At 39.9% G+C, this 19221-nt stretch overlaps 1 protein-coding gene across 4 annotated transcripts in view; it reads right to left on the bottom strand.

The window, feature by feature from the left end:
- Positions 1-19221, bottom strand: part of SORCS1 (sortilin related VPS10 domain containing receptor 1) — a gene marked incomplete at both ends in the record, with an annotated part of 518044 nt that overhangs the window by 50408 nt on the left and 448415 nt on the right. For all 4 annotated transcript variants that reach the window (XM_080911273.1, XM_080911272.1, XM_080911274.1 and 1 more), the window contains one exon: positions 13834-14005. In XM_080911273.1, the coding sequence (XP_080767399.1) occupies positions 13834-14005 (172 nt within the window). The remainder of the gene's footprint in view (positions 1-13833; positions 14006-19221) is intronic.

Here is a 19221-nt window from a genome sequence, read left to right as displayed (position 1 = left end):
GGATCGATTTTCTAAGTCTAAGCATTGTGGTGAGAATATAGAACCCTTGATGTCTTTGTCCCTAGAGTGTGACAAAAGGCTGAAGCCTACTAGGAAGAGTGGAGGAGAGTTGAGTAGTTGAGGGAATACTATGAAATATTGTGATTCTAAAGCTGACAGAGGTCATATGAATATAACATTGCAAAATGAGTTGCTTATCTATTATTACTGTGTACCTTTAAATGTGAACTAGATTATGGGATGAATCGTAACAGATATTATACTGATTGGTAGTGAGGCTAGTACAAACATTCATTGTTTTCAATCTGCTGTCATTCTAGGGCTTGAGACCATAAGTTAAGGTACAAAATAATGTCAGTCAGAATAATCTGGTATTTCACCCCTTTCTTCCTATTGCTGAAGAGAGTTAGGCAATATAATAGCTATATAAGACCTATAATAGCTCCACAAGCCTAGTACAGTAGTACAGCGGCTCCTTATTTTTAAATGGGACATGGCACTCCCTAACTGGTAGAGCATGCCACTACCTGTGAGTATGAGAAAACGGGAAGAAATGTACTTCTTCTACATGAGTGTGGGCCCAATGCTTGAGGGTACAGTGGGAGTGCACATACGCCCCTACAAAGTCATCCCTATCTCTTACTAAGGGAGAAAGCAGCAGAATTCTACAATGTTCACTGTACCAGAAGTAACAGCAATGCCTTTCTATATTTATCTACGTCAAGGTTAGCCCTGAAAAAAAAAAAAAAAAACAAAACCTGTCCAAATGTTCCTAGAATCAAAAGTTTGAGCAAGGATTTTGTTCACTCATGTTCAACTCTCCTACTACACATTTGAAGGAAGTGTGAACACCGCTCCATTGTATCACTATCAGATGGGGGACCAAGGCTGAGATCGTGTCAACTATATAGAAAAATAACTCATAAGCTTGATTAACTGCTAGACTTCAACAGCACCTTGCAAAGTTCAAGTGCTGGAAACTGAATCCTGGTCTAGCACATACAAAGGCATGAATGGATCGGTGTAGCTTTTTTAAGAGTACTTAACTATTCCAAATGGATTCCTACAACGTGATGAACTTGGCCTGTTTGCCCTTTGCAGGGAGGCCTGCTCTTGAGTCTGCCTGTGTCTGGAGGCTCTGAAGCTCTCCATACTTGATGGGATCCTTCTTTGTGTTCAACCATAGAATGAAACATCAAGAAGGCTCTCACCAGATGTGACATGCTTCTGGATCTTAAACTCCACCCACCCTTCACTGGAACTGTATGAAATACACATCTGTTAACTATAAGTTACCTGGCCTGAATCACTTTGTTACTCCAGCACAAGATAGACAAAGGTTAACTTAACCCATACTGAAGTCTGTGAGTGTGTATCTGAGTCTTGCGAAAAGAGAGATCATAGGGCATCCCTGTGTCATACACCACAGGCTTTAAGATAATAACAGGGCTGCCTTGTGAGGACCACTGACAGTATATGTCAACTCTGAGATGCCCTAATGAGAGGAATGAGGGAAAACACACTGGATGTCTCCATGTGATATTTTATAAGTGTAAAGCAAGCCCCCTTTTTTTCACAAAAACATGCCTGTCCCAGATAAGACATATATGCTGCTCTTACTTTTTTCTCAAGAGAATTTGCAGTTCCTTGGGCTTTGTGTTCAACAGGTGACACTGTAGCTAACATCTCATGATTGTCTCCCAGATTAGCAAAGGGTATTCCCATTAATCTCATTAGCAGCATGCACTATGGGCTTGCCATTTCAAAGCAGAGCTCTGGACCCCTCATAGACGACATTCAATACCAGTACAGTGGCTAAATATTATCAGTTTCTTTCTATTGCATGATCTGAGAAGGTTTTCAAAGCCGCAGATGTTTTTCCAAACACATAAGATTTCCTGCGCTTCTCTGTAAGCAAGGTAAAGATGATCTTGATAGGTTGATCCAAAGGGAACAAATATCACATCATAAAGGACATTGTGTTTTATTTTTTCACTAGAAAAATCAGATATGCTTATGCTAGGCCGCCAGAGAAATCAGACCATGACCCCTAAATCATATTCCACCCTGTGGGGATAGAATGCAGACATGTGCTTTCCATGGTCTCTTCTGTGGAGTCTGATTTTGGAAATTTGTTCAAGTAAACACACAAATGCTTCGAGACTGAATGTCTGGATAACAGTTTCCAGTAGGATCTTCACAAAACGATTTAGCCCTGGGAATGCTTTAAACACCATATATTCTTTTTGAAGAACCCATTTATCCTAATTTACTTTTTATGTCTTCTGTGCTTTGGTCCAGGCCTACAATGCATCAGAACACCAGGGCGGGGAGAACAGACAGAGCTGGTGTGAGCTGACATATGCCTGTGAGATGAGGCTTCTTTGGGCAGATACATTAGGCAATTAAGGACCTTTGCTGTATTACACCCACTGCATGATGACTTTAGGATTTACGTCCACAGGCTTAGGAAGAGAAGCCATGGGACCACTAAAGAACATAAATCTTACAAATGCATTTGAATGACGTTTTAAAATCACCCCTAAAGCAAAACACTCCTCTGTGTAATGAGAACAAAATTACATTTTAAAAAAATTAGTGGTAGGACGATTCCTTTAGGAATAAACCTGTGCAAACACCTTTTCCTAGTAGTAAGATATATCCTGGAACTGCATCTGCTTTATTAAAAGCAGAAGAAAGAAAGGAAGAAGAGGCACGGTGTATCCACCAGGGGTATATGGAAATGCACATAATGATAAAAAATAAAACTAAAATTTCACATAATTTTACGACCAACAAATTATATTTTAATATAATTTGATGTTGGTGAATAATCTTTTCACAAGAGAGAACTCACATGGATGTGAGTGTGCTTTCTTGTGTGCATGCATGTGTGCACACACACATACACACAAAGAGGGAGGGAGAAAGAGAGAGAGAGAGAAAGAGAGAGAGAGAGAGAGAGAGAGAGAGAGAGAGAGAGAGAGAGAGAGAGAGAGAGAGAGAGAATCACAGAGTATCAGAACCATTCTGTTTTCTCAGTTTGCTGCTGTTTTAAAATAGCTTTAAATGTTTTGTACCTACTATCCCTGGACAGATTTAATCAAGTTATGCATATTCTAAACAGATGTGGGACTTCTTTCTTGGGAAGTGGCAAAATTCATGTTTGAAATTGTTAGGCTTTAGTGAAATAGAAGTGAGATTACAGCGGTCTGCAGAGGTCCAACACAGAGGTTTCCTAAAAATCTCTTCATGCAACATTCCGTTAGGCACGCTGGGCAGATGTCTTTTAGACTTCATGTTAGATAGCTGGTTGGAACCTTCCACCTAGAGAAGATCCAAGTACCTTGGCAGAAGAATAATTCTCTTGTAAAGAAGACTGTCCTATTTAAACTCTGGAAGAGATACAGGTGGGGTGGTAAAGGAGGATGATTCCATGGGATCTTTCCCTGCAGTGAGATGTGCTAAATCATCTCTACTGAGTAGTGGGGTGACATGTCATAGCTGAATCACCCTCACGCACACATGGTACATATGGCTCTCAACCTTTTCACTTGTAAATGTGAGATGGATAGAAAAATGACAACCATTGTCTTTCTATTTCAAGTAAGCCATGATTGCTAGGTTATACTAGAAATTTGTAATATTGGAGATACATAGAGATGCCAACATCTCGCTCTTAGGGATGCTGGAGGGGCACGAACTTCTAGGTAAAGATGAAAGACATTTCAAAAATCGGATGTCACATGGTAGGTATTTGGTGTCACATAAGCAGCAGTGAGGTTTGGGACTCTTCGCCTGGGCAGGGAGTGACAGGAGGAACATTGTCCAGGAAGACTTGTCTTACAGATGAGGATTACATGGTATAGTAAAGCTCCAATTCAGTCTGATGCCTTCCTTGGAAGTACAGTGAGATGCTTATATGGTGGGTCCTAAAACAAGGAGAACAAGGAGGGTAGGGCACTGAAAATCCAAACTGAAGATCACAATATGGGAGCAGACTGTAATATTCACTGCACTGAAACTTGCGCTAATACACAATGTTTCTCTCTTTGCATTTCAGACCATAAACATTGACTGTCTCTGGGTCATAAATATGAACGTTTTCATGAATATGGTCCAGTTTTGAGAAGAGAGAAAAGTGAGACCCGAGAAAAGCTGCTAACCAATGCAACTTAAACTAGACACACTAGACCACTTCCTAAACCCAAGTCACATCGCTGCCTCATTACTTTCTCTCCTTAGAACCTCAGGCAGGAACAGGAAAGAGATGAAGTGTCTCAGTCAATTCTTAGACGCAAAGAGAGTAAAGCCAAGTGGAACAAGCAATAAGACAAGAGAAAACTGTCAAATCTCATTGCTCACTGAAGTCAGTCCCTGCTTCTTTGTGTAGGCAGGGAAAACAGCAGGCTCCTAGGACTGAACTGAGGAGCAGCAGCTTTCATACCTGTCCCAAGTTAACATATCTGTCGTCTCTCTGCTTCTTACATCTCTAAACAGGCCTTCACAGGGAGGAAGTATCATCTCAATTCTGGTCCCTATTCAAACAAAGAAGAGTCTCTTGAGACGTTTTATCCAAAGTGTCCCTTTATGTTATCCGAAAGCAGTACTTTGTGTTATTACATTTGGGGGACATTTATGGTCTTATAACTCTTAAAGTAGCCAAGATTATAACGGGGGTGAAAGGACTATATAATGATGTCACAGTTCACTGCTTATGGTTTAGAGTTAAATCTCATGGAAACTGTAACCAAGAATTTTGTTTGTTGAGTACTAGTCTTGGTATATAAATGGAAGGATTGAAGCAATGTGATAGAGAATTTTTTAAAAATTTTAGTCCCTCCCTTCAGACTTAATTTTAAATCCTTAAAATATGCAGAGAATTGTCTCTCCTTATCCTTACAGCTGTTTAAAACGGATTTAATTAACTCCTGTGGCACACAGACACCACTTCTGGCTAGCAGCACTCTCAAATAAATGTCTTCTAAATTAGTGCTGTTGAGTTCCTGAGACTGATTAGGTTCTTCCTGGTCACCATGTGCCTGCCAGTGCTTGCACCGGATTTCTCTGCAGAGCTGAGTGATGGCTGTGTAAGTCTTTGGGCTCATTAGATGTTCATTAGTGGTCCAGAGGACATCCATCTTAAATGAGGCTACAAACAGACATGCCACCTCACATTGCATGCTTGGATTTCAGTGCAAAATGCCTTTGACTAGCTTCTTGATAATATTCAGTTGTAGCGGGAAATATTTAAAGACAACTCCTGAATTCTCTCATTTTCTTTCTGGGTTGGTTCCTTGAACAACTACTTTGCTTTTTAGTGGAACAAGAGCACATTAGTTTCCCTCATTAATGGCAATAATGATTATTAATGAAATCTTGTCTACTATGTATGCATTCACGTGCTTGTGGGAAATATTCTTGGCCCTGCTGTAGTGAGTGACATGTGAAAGTACCCTCATTTCTTCACAGCGTTCTTCCTAATGAGGGTTCTTCGTTTTATGTGAGATAAGTTTAAAGGTAGGAGAAATGACATGAGATTTCTCATTAACCATAACAAAAAAAAAACATAAAGTTGGGTATCACAAGGCAGGAATGTTGTGGGACTCCTTGCTTGAAAGGTAAAGTTGCTAAGATGTTTCCTAGGTTTTGAGGGCCTTGTGACCATTATTTGCACGAAGAGGTGTCAATCTCATACCAAACTTACCAACCCCGTGACTTAGGTATACAGGGCAATGCACAGGACTATAAACCAGCAGGAGCATGTCTGCCTCGGGATTCCACCTGACAGTAAGAAACTCCCTTTGTTCTGTTTCCATCGGCATTTGCAGTGATACTCATCCTGGAATTAGGACATGCACTGGGTCAGGATAAAAGAAAGGATCTTGCTTCAGATCAAGGCTCTCAGATGGGCGAGATACAAATTAAGTTTAAGAGGCATTTCTTATCAAATTTGGGCTTCATCTCTACTCTCCTAGGGCAAGTGATATAAATCCACACATGCTTAAAGATTTTTTTTTTCCTACTGATGTATTAGGTATGGAACAGAGACACTGAAACTGCATCTCATGGCCACACGAGTTCCACTTCAGTGATATCTGTGGCTTACCAAGAGATTTCAAATGTTATTACACTACCATGCAACAGATTGGATTTATTTATGTGTCTTTATCTAGTACTTTCTACTTCACATGACTGTACTGCTATCTTACAGAGCTTCCAGTTAACTCAAATTATATATTCACTCAATAAATTCTATAATACATAGAAAGTACATGATAAAAATGGAACTTAGCAAAATAGTTATTAAAAAAACAAATATGCAACTCTCTAGAAATGCACTCAGTTCCTTTGGTTTGGTGAATTGGTTGAAATGTACAGAAATGGAGTTTGCGCAGAGGGAGCTCATATACAAGTTGTCAAAGAAAAAGAAACATTAGGCCAGATTTCAGCCCCAGTGCCATACAGGAAAACCAAGGAAGACAAAGCATGAGCGAACAAGCTTTGGGTGACAACAGGTAATGTTCATACCAGCGTGAAGAGGTGAGTCCTTCACTTGCTTTTGCATAAAGTTGATGCTGTATCTGAACCCAGCGGGGACATCTGGGTCTCTCTGCTACCCGGAAGTCTTGCTGCTTTTCTAACATCTGAGGCATGGCATAAATATCTCTCCTGTTGCCAAATGTGGTACTAGGTATGGGACAAGATGCAGGAACTATTTTCAGAGTGTCTGGCATACGATATTCAAGTAAAAAAAATGGAATTCGGGAAATGGTGAGGAGGACATAGGACATGGGACATAGAACCTATGGTTTCCTTGATAGCCAAATGTCATATATATAAAGAGTCTGTTTCGTTTTGTTTATAGATAAAGTTTCACTATAAAGCACTAGCTATGCTGGAAATCACTATGTAGACCAGGCTGGCATAAAAACCACAGAGATCCACCTGTCTGTCTCCCAAGTACTGATATTAAAGTGTGTGCCACTGTGCCTGGCAATACTTAGATTTTTACATTAAGCTTAATACTGAGTAATCTTCAGTACACTGTACATAAACATTAACTTCTTGGCTATTGCTTTCAAATCTTGTTTAATAATACCCCTGAGAATAAAATCCACAGTATATAATAAAAACTAAGTTGTTCAAAGTAAGGACATCCAAGAAAGGAAATAATTGCTGTGTTTGAACATCTTCAGATAAGCTACGAATGTTTTGGAGAAAATGCAGACGGATATTTTTGATAGGTTTGTTGCAGTCATATGTAAGAACACAGGGGCGGCCACAGGCCAGCCTGATTCTGCAGAGGACCTCAGCTCTTCTGCTTCCTCATCACCATTGCTACCTATCCTCCGCCAGTGATTAACATATCAAAACAAGCTCGGAAATTTCAAGAGGTTCCAGCATCAAAATTAGTTCTTTGTACATCAGGCATGCAGGAAAACACCCAGATATGAGAAAGCGTGACGCTGACTGGTACTTGACGGTGTAGTGGCCACATGATCCCAGGTAAGCAGCTATGTCTTTCTGTGCCTCTGAGGTCAATACACCTGGCTGTGGAAGGCTGGTATGAGTTCACCTTGAGATTCTGTGGGAAACCTCTTCCAAACCAGAAGAGTTAGTGCTTACTACGCTTCTGACATCTGAACCGTTATCTCTGTACAGATGTAATGCTCACTGCCTTTTTACTTATTCTTCACAATTCATCACATGAACCACCCATGCAGATGCACAGAGTCATTGGAGAAGCAGAAAACCAGAGGCTGTCATTAATTAGGACAGAATTCTATCGACACATGTGGGGTCTCCAGGCTCTGCTGATGTGAGAGAAGTCGTCACTGTCCTCTGCCCTGGAAGACAAGAGTGCACAGGAGCTGTGTCTGACAGCAAAAGGCAGCAGATTCACCGCAGCTGCTGTTGCTCGGGGCGCTCAGCTGGAATGAACTCATTTGACATTGTTTCCCCATCTTGACCCCAGAGGGCAGGAGTTCACACATCTCAGACACAGATTTTCCTATGTTTCTACATCTGCAGCCCAGGATGAGATTCATGATGCTCTAGTTACAGGGTCGGGGTGCAGCAGCTGAGAGATTTGCTTCTGTAACTGAACTGCATTCTCTCTCATGGTGGAAAGCTCAGAATGGACCCAGATAGAAAGTTCTACTCCCTGAGGTTGATTGTACGAATGCAGTCTAATTCTGCCCTAGCTTAGGTACCTGATATTTCAAGAGGCTGCTCTTCTGGTAGTATGGCAAGTTTTCCTGCCTCTGAAGAATGTACATTTAACATGTAGATAATTTTAGGTTAGAGTACTCCTATGGAAGATGAATACTCAAACACTCCAAGATAGCTTTTATTTTCTTTTAACAACGCCAAGTATAACTCTTCTATTTCATAGGAACTTCTTGCATCTTGAAGTACAAAGGTATTTGGAAGAATGATGTTTTTAAATATATAAATCACAAAATATGCAAATTAATTTGTGTAAAATTGGCATATCTGTTCAGTAATACAAAGGATGGTCTTATCAGGCATCAGTGGGAGGAGAGGCCCTTGGTCCTGGGAAGGCTTGATGCCCCAGTGTAGGGGAATACCAGGGCAGGGAGGAGGGAGAAGGTAGGTGGGCAGGTGGAAGAGTAGCCTCGCAGAAGTAGTGGGAGGGGGCAATGGGATAGGGAAATTCTGAAGGAGAAACCAGGAAAGAGGACAACACTTGAAATGTAAGTAAAGAAAATATCTAATTTAAAAAAAGAAAGAAAATTGTCCATATTGCACAAATCCCCTCTGAGGTACTTACTGTCCAACATGTCCCCAAAGTGGCTATGCCAATGGACCTGCCATCACACAGAGATAACTGGTTACTTGGCATCCTCCACAACACTTGACTATCATTCTTTGAACATGCACATATCTGGTAGTATGCAGTAACTGTCATCACGGTTATTATAGCTTTAAGTTGCTTTCCATGTGCTTTGATTCTAAGACATTTAAAATGTTTTATTCATTTGAACTCTTCTGGGTAAGAGTGTTTTCAGTGCATTTCTGTCTGGGCACTATATGTATGTCTGATGTCTGCAGAGGCAAGAAGATGGTAAGAGATCTTCTGGAACTGGAGTTATAGGTGTATTTGAGCCACCATGTGGGTGATGGGAAGGGAATCTGCAACAGTACCATGTGGCCTTCACAACTGAGCCATCTCTCCAGCCCCTCATAATTCTTATAAGAGTTTGCCTGCTGGATTACCATCTTCGAAAACTTCCTGAATTAGCATTTTTTGCATTTTAATTGAACTGTCAATGCTTTTCTTATTGATTTGTAGTATTTACTTATATCTTTCTACTTACCAAGCTTTTATTGCAATTATGTGTTAATGCATACTCACTGGGGAATTTTTTTTTTTTGTATTTTCTAAATAAGGTTATGAAATAAAGAAATCTTAATTGGAAATGGAGACTAACAAAATTATATCTTTCATTACACTTAGTAAGTTTTGTTTGCTCTTTTAAAAACCTTGACTGAAGTTTGTGTAAGATACTATTCTTTGTATTTTACAACAGATAGTAATATAATATAAAATAAAATATACTGATAATATCACTAGAATTATTTTGTATATTATGTATTTCTATATGGTTGCATAATATCTTTACAATCTACTGCAGGCATTAAAATTGAATTTATTGAAATTACACACAGTCACACATAAACACATATCCACAGTTATATACATACAATTGCATGTGCTTATGTTTTTTATCTATTCCCTTTAGTTTGTTTGAATGTGGAAATCTAAATAATAAATCTTTCTATGAACAACACCCAAATTTAATTTTTTTACCTAATATTTAATGGCACACACACACACACACACACACACACACACACACACACACACTACTGTCCAAAAGACAACTCACCCACATTAGTTTTCTTGGTTTATCATGTGGGGCTGGAGGATTGAATTCATGTCATCAGATTTGGTAGCAAATACATTATTACCCAATCAATCCTTGTACTCTATCTAAGTCATCCAACTTAATAAATCATCTTCCAGAATATTTTTGCCATTCTGTTTTATTTAGCTCTAAATTTTTCATGCATTTTATAACAGCAGCCTAAACATTAACCCAAAATATATGGGGAATTTTCATTAGCATTGCCTGGCCCTGAGGTCAATGTATACAACATTGACATCTTTTCTGAATACTAATTCTCCATCATGGCCATGATGCATTTCTTGGTTCATCAGGGTCATCTAAAGACTTCTTTTCAAATGTGTTGCAGTTTCCTGGGTAGAACTTTTGGAAATAAGTTTTTAAATGTGTTTATATATTTGGTGAGTTTTGGTCACTATAAATTATTTGTAAGATTAGACTGGTGATTCATCTCCATCATTGTCTGTTTTCCTTATCACCTAGCTTAGTTTTTTTTTTATTCTGATTTACTCAATGCTTTCAGCCTGTCTTCTGATGTGGGATCTAAACTTTGATCTACCATATAATACACTGTGGCATATGAAGTGTAAAATTATGGGGAAAATTTCCACCTTTCTAGCCGTTCCCTTTATCCCTCATCCATGCCCACTCCTCTCCCCTGGACTTCACTGTTCTTTCCTCCCTCTCTACTTCTCTGTATCTCATCTCCTCTGTGCAGTTGGTTCACTGCACATTAATACAGCAGAGCTTGAAGCTGAAGACCCTACATAGTTTACACAGACAGGCATAATACTTCTTAGCCTAAATTTACTTGTGACTTTATAATTTCAGTAAAGAATTCTTAAGAATCTTAGTTCATTGAAGACTGGGTCCAGTGTAAAGCACTGACTTGGAAAGGTTTAGAATTAAAATACCTGTGGTTGTGTATGCATGCGCACACATACACAAGATACACACACTCCTAAATAAGTTATTTCTAAAAATATGAATAGCACCTTCTCGATCTATGTTACTTGTATGTTCTCAATTAATTAAACAGAGGTCATGGGAATAATTTTAATGGGAATAAGGGAGAAATACATGAATAGTTTGGAGGGAGAAGAGAAAGGGGAAGTGATTTCATTATAAATTCAAAAATAATAGGAATAGGAATAATAAATACGGTTTGGAATAAGCAATTAGATACTTTAAGATTTCTTTTTCTCTTTTGCCCATCTCCACCCACTTTTCTGCCATCTAAGAAAGGCTAAAAACTGGCCAGTGATTTTCCTGATATGGTTTTGTCAAAGATGGTCACTCTGTGACAGACTGGCTTCTCTGGGAAAGGTCGAGAAGATTAAATCTGAAGAACAATTCTTACTATTGATATGTTTTCTGTTATTATTAAATACATAATAACCACTAGGAATTGACCCACCTTCTTGGACAGATTTTTGTAGACCTACAAGGACGCACTATCTTGTAATAATGTTATATTGACAAATAGATAATGATTTGAATCCTGATTTGATTCAGATAATTTTAGGAGGAAAGTTTTTAGAGACGGTCTTAGTTGTTAAAAAGTCAGGATCGATAATCTCTGAGGTAATTTTCTAAAGAATTTGTGTGTGTGTGTGTGTGTGTGTGTGTGTGTGTGTGTGTGTGTAAGGAGGTATAAAAAGACCCTAGCAAAGGAATAAAGTTGTTGGTTGAATGATATGGCTTGGGGAGTTTTGCCTTACCTATCCATCCATCCATCTACTCATCCATCCATCCATCCATCCATCCATCCATCCATCCATCCATCCATTCAACCATCCATCCATCTATCTATCCAAATGTATATGTCTGTCTACATTTTTGGGTATATATAGGTAAGCATGCATGAATACTTGTGGAGTTGATTGTGACAGACAGTCAGACCCAGCCAGAGTGTGGTTGTATGAATGTTTGAATTTGAATGGATATATGTCTGTGCACATTTGGCTGCATAAAGCATCTTAATTCTTTTCCTTGCCTTCTTCTCTGATTCACAGGGAATTAACCAGATTAGCCAGAGAAACTTCTGGGTGATTCACCAGAAAAAAAAATAGTACCAGTAATAAATCCTTTGACTTAACCTTCCCCTGTTTAAGTTTGAGGTGCTAAACTCCAGGGGCTGCAGATTCTGGCCTCAGAAGAACTCAGGTAGGTAGGTAGGTAGGTAGGTAGGTAGGTAAGTTGGGAGGTAGGTAGGTAGGTATCAAGGTAAAGTTAGTTACACTTAAGACAGATAAACATCTTATTACAGAAAACACAACCCTAAATGTCTCACAAAACCAAGTCTTCCTGCCAAAGCTCTTCCCCCTAGGCTTGTGTCTAGAGAGAATCAAGAAAGAACAGCTGGGGCTGTCCTAATTTTCACTCTTTCAAACCCCTAACACTAGATACAAGAAAAAAAAAGAATAAAGAGAAAAGGCCAACCTCATGGTTAGACCACTTCTTGCTGATTTAGGGCATTGAGTTCCTTGGGTAAGTTTGATCTTTGCCATCAGTGCATTTAATTCTTTCTTCTTGTTTCTTCTTTGTGTGTGAGTACTTAAATTACAACCAACAACATGCAACAGCAACCAACCTACAACCAACAACCCATAGCATCTCCCAGGGCCCTAGTATTTATAAACCCTGAGAAAAGTCTGCAGTATTCCAAACAGCACACAATTACAAAAACTACTTATAGTTGGCAAAATCATGCCCCTGGTTGATTAGGAGGCAAATCATAGTCAGCTGCTATGGACAATCTCAGGCAGCTCCATATCCCACCTTTGGGATTAAAACAGAAACACATTCTTATAATATTTCTATGTTTTTCAATGAACCCAAAACTCTGAACTTGTCACTGCATAGACCTTACTCCTTCATCTTTCCCTCCAGTGTCCAGCCTCTGAAATCTCCTTTCCAACTGCTTGTCTTGCTTTTGTTTGCTCACCTTACTAGCAAAGCTGTGTGTAATTGTAATATCTTATAAATGAGAAATATTATGTCGCCATATCTACTGAATGAGCATGTGCATATGTGGCAAAGTTTGTGTCAGGCAATTAATGCATAGGAAAGATCCAGAGTCCCTGGCTATCAAAAGAGGTGTCTGGAAGTCAACCTTGTATGCTTTAAATGCTGGTTTAAGTTGGTTCTTTTGAACTTCATTATTTTCTTCAAGGTGAATGGAATGCTGGCTAAATTTCAATAATATGGCTGAAGATATGATTATGGCCTGGTTTAATGTCTGAGGTAATTTATTTAATGCACTTATTCTTAGAAACCATCTAGTTCCAACATGGCAAGTTTGTCTTTGTAGAGTCCTAAGTACACAGTTCTCCACCTACATAGAAATTTCAGACAAACATAACTTGTCAAGGAGTAATCAGAACTCACAATGCTGTCCTCAGAATGTTACTAAGATACAAAGTCTCAACTGTAAAAGATGCAATACTAATCTATAACTTAGTGCTACATTTGGTCAGTATATTTAACCAGCTTGTTGCCTTGGGAAAGAAAAGCCATGATATGAGGCTGAGAGAGGCAAAAGCCCAGCCCCCTTTGACTTGGCTGAATCTCCACCAGGGTTAATTTATGGGGCGGGTGGGGAGTGAGTGGGGGAGGGGAAACAATTCACACATTTTGAGAATGTGTTCTCCTAACAATGCCAATAAAGCAGAGTTAAATCCAAACAGAGTCAAGGAGTGAAAACCAACCTGCAGGAAACTGAACGCACCAGGAAAAGTGAGAAGATAACAGCAGAACTGAAGGTGAAATTAGAAAAAACTAACAACACTTGCAGGTAAGACGTAAAAATGTGAACAAGGGAATGCAAACAAAACCCTCATCCACTAGGAAGATCACTTGCCCTACAAAGCTGATGGTAGACAGAAGCCAGCCTTACCTCTTCCAGCTGCACCATGAGAGTGACATTGTGTCCCTGTTCTGCTGTCAGCTTTCCATCTGCGGTAACAATCCGCAGCCCACGAGGGGCCTTCCCAGGACACTTTTGTGGTTTGGCAGTGTACTGCTCTCTTACTCCATCAGTACAGTTATTGGAGACCACTTTCCTATACCTAAAGGCAGAAGTTCACAAGTTAGACACTGGCTCATGTAATGAAGATTTCTACAGAAACTTTAAGTTAGACCACAACTTAGCATAAAGATGAGTAACCTCTGAACTGCCTACCTTCCATGTTCCTAGCAGTACTTTGGGATGATTCATGTAAACTCCCTGTTATTGTGTGAATGTAGAATATCCTCCATAGGGTCATTTGTATGAACATATGATCCTCTGATGGCAGTCCTGCTTTGGGAGGTGGTGGAACTTTTTTGTAGTGGGTGGGGAGACCAGCTTCCAAAGTCTCACTCAGGGTGAGCCTTAAAGATGTTTATCAAAAGTACTATTGGCATGCAATTGGCTGTGGAGACCAAAGAGGACCTTGGATCTCCTGGAACTGGAGTCATAGTTGGTTATAAGATGCCTGAGGTAGGTGCTGAGAACCAAACCAGAGCCATCCTTAAGAGCAGCAAGTGCTCTTAACCACTGACCTACCTCTCCATCCTACCATAAACTTCTTTGATCATGTACTCAGCAGATCAATACTCTCTTTGTTGTGAGCTGTGAGATATGCACATAGGTAACACACACGGTCTCAGTAACCCTGCATTCATAATCAGCTGGATATCCATACATAGATAATTTAGAATAACATGAAACGCATATAATTTTGTATTAGAGAAAGCACCACGATTGTCTTCTCTTGCTCCTGTGCAATGCACAGATCCCTGGACATCCAGGGGGACCTCTATAGTAACAGAAGTCAGGAGCTTGTATAATCTGTACTAGAAATGAAGATCAATTCATAAATCAAGAATAATAAGCTGCCAAAATAAATGTAAACACCTATAATAAAGACCGTCATAAGATTCCTGTGAGCATGGTTTCTCTCTTAAAATATTGCACTCACACCTTTGGCACTGTAAGAGAAAGTCATATGTCTATGATGAGAAGAAGTCATGGGAATGATTCAGGTGTGAGGCATACATAGACATGCAGTCAGGAAGAGCTCATCTTAGCATGCAGCACAATCTATAACATATAAACCATTTATCCCTGGGACCTTCTATAAACTGTGATTAAGCATGGATGTTAAAAACTGTGGCATGTAAAGCTATGAATAAGGGAGAGTAGTGATAAGCATCCATATAGTAAGGCCATTTGCTATTCAGGGACAGCATAGATCATTCTGTGTATTTTCAAGTTAGAAGCAATTATACCCTGCTTCCTACTGTCCTAGATCAGGGCTTAGACAGCAAATCTTAGGACTGGCATAGACAATATGTAAAAGAATTATGTCCTTAAAAGAATTAGTTAATTGAGATGGGCATAGACAACATGTAAAACATAGACCGATTTAGTCTCCTGTTAAAATCCATTCATCACAACACTGAGAGTGAACTGGACTTGGCCTGCAGACACTTTTCTAATCCATTGATACTTGGCTGTTAAGCATTCCTCTGTGGAGTGGATCCACATTAGCTATGTTTGACTGCAGTCAGGATGTAATGTATGAAAGAAGAATAAAGCTTAAAAAAAAAGAACTTCATACACTATGGATTAAAACTGAGTTAATCATTAATACTAATTCACCTTGTAGCATACCTAGAAGATTAAAGTAAACAAAGATGACTTTAAATTGGTAGGCGCTGATGAGCCATTACCAACTATTTTCTTGGAAAACATGACAACCTGCATGGTACCCAAACAGCCTCGAGATGTGCAGAAAGTCTCTCAGCCACTAGCAATGCTCTCTACAAGCTTCCCACCTCCTTTCTGCCTCTCTGAACTCTGTCCCAAGCCAGATCATTTGGGTCCAGCTACTGCTAATCCCTTAGAGAGTCTCCATTTGTTCCTTCATGTTCTACCTGCTACCTAGAGCTTATTCACCTTTTACAGCAAACCTACACCCACCCCCAAACAATTTCTTGACCAGAATGGAAAAATAGAGAAAAAAAATACACTTGCAGAACACTTCCTATGCTCTTGTTATGGTGCAGATTCTCTACACGACTTCGTTCATTTATTGTCTACATGTCCTTAGTGAGGAAGACACTACTATCATTTGCAAAATGCAGACAGAGAAGCAGGAATTTAAGGAGTTAACTAGTATTCTGAATATCACACAGCCAGGTCCTGGATCATTGGTCACATGAGCATATATGTTCTGTACTACTATATTTCAGTGTCTCCTAAAATGGAGTGAGATTGATCTTCTTCTGCTCTCTTAATTCTTAAAGATCTACCTCCCAGGAATCCCTTGCATGATATGCCCCTTATCTATGACTTTGTAATGTGAGCTCCTTAATGGTCTCCTTGTGTCCCAGACAATGCAAGGCTAGGTACCAGGGGGTGGGGTGCACTCCAACATGACTGTATTGACTAAATGCTGAAATGCCTACAGAATTTATAACCAGTGGCTCAAACATTGTGTCCACCAAGAAAGATGTGCTGATTCTATCCTCCGGTAGTTTTTTTCTCTTAATTGTCATAAAGCTAAGGGCTCAACATCTGGACCAGCAGGGGATTTTCAAACCCTTGCATTAGCATTAAGATTGCTGTCCACTGACGTGTCTTGTTGTGTCTTAGGATTTTGAATGCCAGTTCATTTTAGGTGTTTATGAGAATAGGCAGGTTTCAGAATGAGAAGATAGGGAGGGAGAGGAGAGGGGAAACACATGAGAAGAATTGGGGGAAGGAAAGAAAGATAGAAAGAAGGGAGGAAGGAAGGGAGGGAGGAAGGAAGGGAGGGAGGATGGAAGGAAGGAAGGAAGATAGGAAGGAAGAAAAAAGAAAGAAAAAGAAAAAGAGAGAGAGAGAGGGAGAGAGAGAGAGGGAGGGAGGGAGGGGAAGGAAGGAAGGAAGGAAGATAGGAAGGAAGAAAAAAGAAAGAAAGAAAGAAAGAAAGAAAGAGAGAGAGAGGGAGAGAGAGAGAGGGAGGGAGGGAGGGGAAGGAAGGAAGGAAGGAAGATAGGAAGGAAGAAAAAAGAAAGAAAGAAAGAAAGAAAGAGAGAGAGAGGGAGAGAGAGAGAGGGAGGGAGGGAGGGGAAGGAAGAAAGGAAGGAAGGAAGGAAGGAAGGAAGGAAGGAAGGAAGGAAGGAAGGAAGGAAGAAATGAGTGCAGGCATTGGAAAACAGTAGCATTCTCATACCAGAAATGATAGGAAGAAACTGATGGGCACAACCTTCTGTGATAATTCTGCATCCCAGTGAGTTGAACTGCATCAAAGCTGCCTGCCTGTTTCAGCAGCAAAGCTCAGTGTAAATGGGAGGTGGTCAGGCTTTTTAATCACTTAGCATCTAAGCACACCTGGCCTTGGCAAGCAGCTATAGAAGCCCAGGCTCTCCATCAGCACTGGCATCATCAGACAGAGCCCTTCTTTTGTTTGCTGCTGTTCTAGCCAATCATCACTTTAGGCTTTCCCAAATCCTGTAGCCACAGGACTCTGTTTAAATCCAAAGCACGAATCCATCCCCCTGGGAATCTGCCGCAGAGAGGCCAGTTGGCGATTTTTTTAAAAGCACTCATTAAAATCCATTCTGAAACCATTTTATTTCTTGTATGAAAATGGCATTGCATTAGCCCTACCAGGCCCTGTCCCTAAAATTTGAAGAAAATTGTGCAGAAATACGGAGTTAATTTACTCAAGTAAGCACACACCTGCTTTTTGCATCACAGAATGTTTCTATTTTCATCTCAGCAGCTGTCCCTGGGTCTGAGTTACATAAATGAATAATGCATTTAATATGTTATTAAATGGGGCTGCTACCTCCATAATAACAAGGCAACTTATGATTATGTGGGACCTGAGGTCTGGATATTACAGGGAGGCATTCGGTTGGTAAAGCATTCTTCAATCTGCCACAAGGAAAAGTGCTTTGTAACAGCAAGGGAGTCTTTTCCCAATTATTGAAAAGGAAACATGCTGTAAATGCACCTTTGATATTGCCCGTGGCTCATCAGTAGGCAGGGCCTTATTAATCCAACAGCCCCGGGTTCAATATTCTCCTCTGTTGCATTTTGAAGCCTCCCTAACCTTCTCCCCTTTACCCATACTTTCTTTGATTTTGCTTTCTGTGCTGCCTAGCAATCTTTAAAAAAAATGAAGACCATATACTGTCTTTGTGAAACTAAAACTAGAAAGAAACATTAAAAGTCATATTCTGTGATTTTCTGATTTAATAATTGTCCTCTGAGACTTTGGGGTGCTATTATTAGGAAACAAAGTTATGGCATATTAAGATGGCATTACTGCCTAATGTTGGCAGTTCTCTATGCAGTGCATCTTCATTTTTAACATTTACTTTTAACTTTTAGAAAACTATATATGCACATAAACAATATTATTCTCTAATCTGTATAGATATGGTAGAAAGATAATCAAGGTAATTTCTCTGTCCAGTATTTTACCAGCATATCTGATCTTTTGTGGTAAGAAGATAAAAGGTTAGGATCTTCTTTTTCATCTTGATTCGAAAAGTCTTTTTCCCCATTTGATTGAAGCGACTGAGGAGCCATACGGTGCGTATGTATTGGAGACATAGGCAGCATCTGGCTGCATACATGTTAACAGTAAGTGGCGGTTAAGAGCCTGGCCCTAAACAAACCTTTGGAACCTCCCTGTAAGGTTCAGAGAATGGTAGAGGAGGGAAGGAATTAAGAGCTAGAAGACAGGGAGAACTGCAAAGCGCTGTCACCATCAAAATCCATCCACTGAATCACTAATTCATGCCACTGTGCTATCCACTGCACTGCTAATCCATGCTGGTGCAGAGGTTTGCGAAGACTCGGGCGCAGCCACACTCAGGTGTATGTGGAAGAGGGACAGTGAGGAACTAGCCCTCACTGAGGAAATGACCCCTATTGATAGATTGGAGAAAAAGAGTACCTTTGCCTTCCTGCTAATGTTCCAGTAGGCTCTAAAGGACAGTTTCAGCTCCATGGTCAGACACATGAGGTTAGTTACATGATATGGGTCATAATCAATAAAACAAAGCTCATGAACTGGAGAAGGGGATGTTTAAAGATGGTGGGGGAGGGTTGGCAGGTATGGTTGAGGGAAGAGAGGGCGAAAGGAGAGAGTAAGTAAAATATATGCATGTTGGAAATTGATAAAAAACAAAATTAATAAGTAAAATCTACTTTCCAGTATATTTTATATGTGTGATATGTTCTCGCTAATTATGGTCAACATGCAGCACAGTGGATCATTTTAACTTGTTTTTCCAAACT

The sequence above is a fragment of the Micromys minutus genome, assembly GCF_963924665.1.
Source record: "Micromys minutus genome assembly, chromosome: 2".
Classification (NCBI taxonomy): Eukaryota; Metazoa; Chordata; class Mammalia; order Rodentia; family Muridae; genus Micromys; species Micromys minutus.
This window is presented reverse-complemented; position numbering and strand designations above follow the sequence as displayed.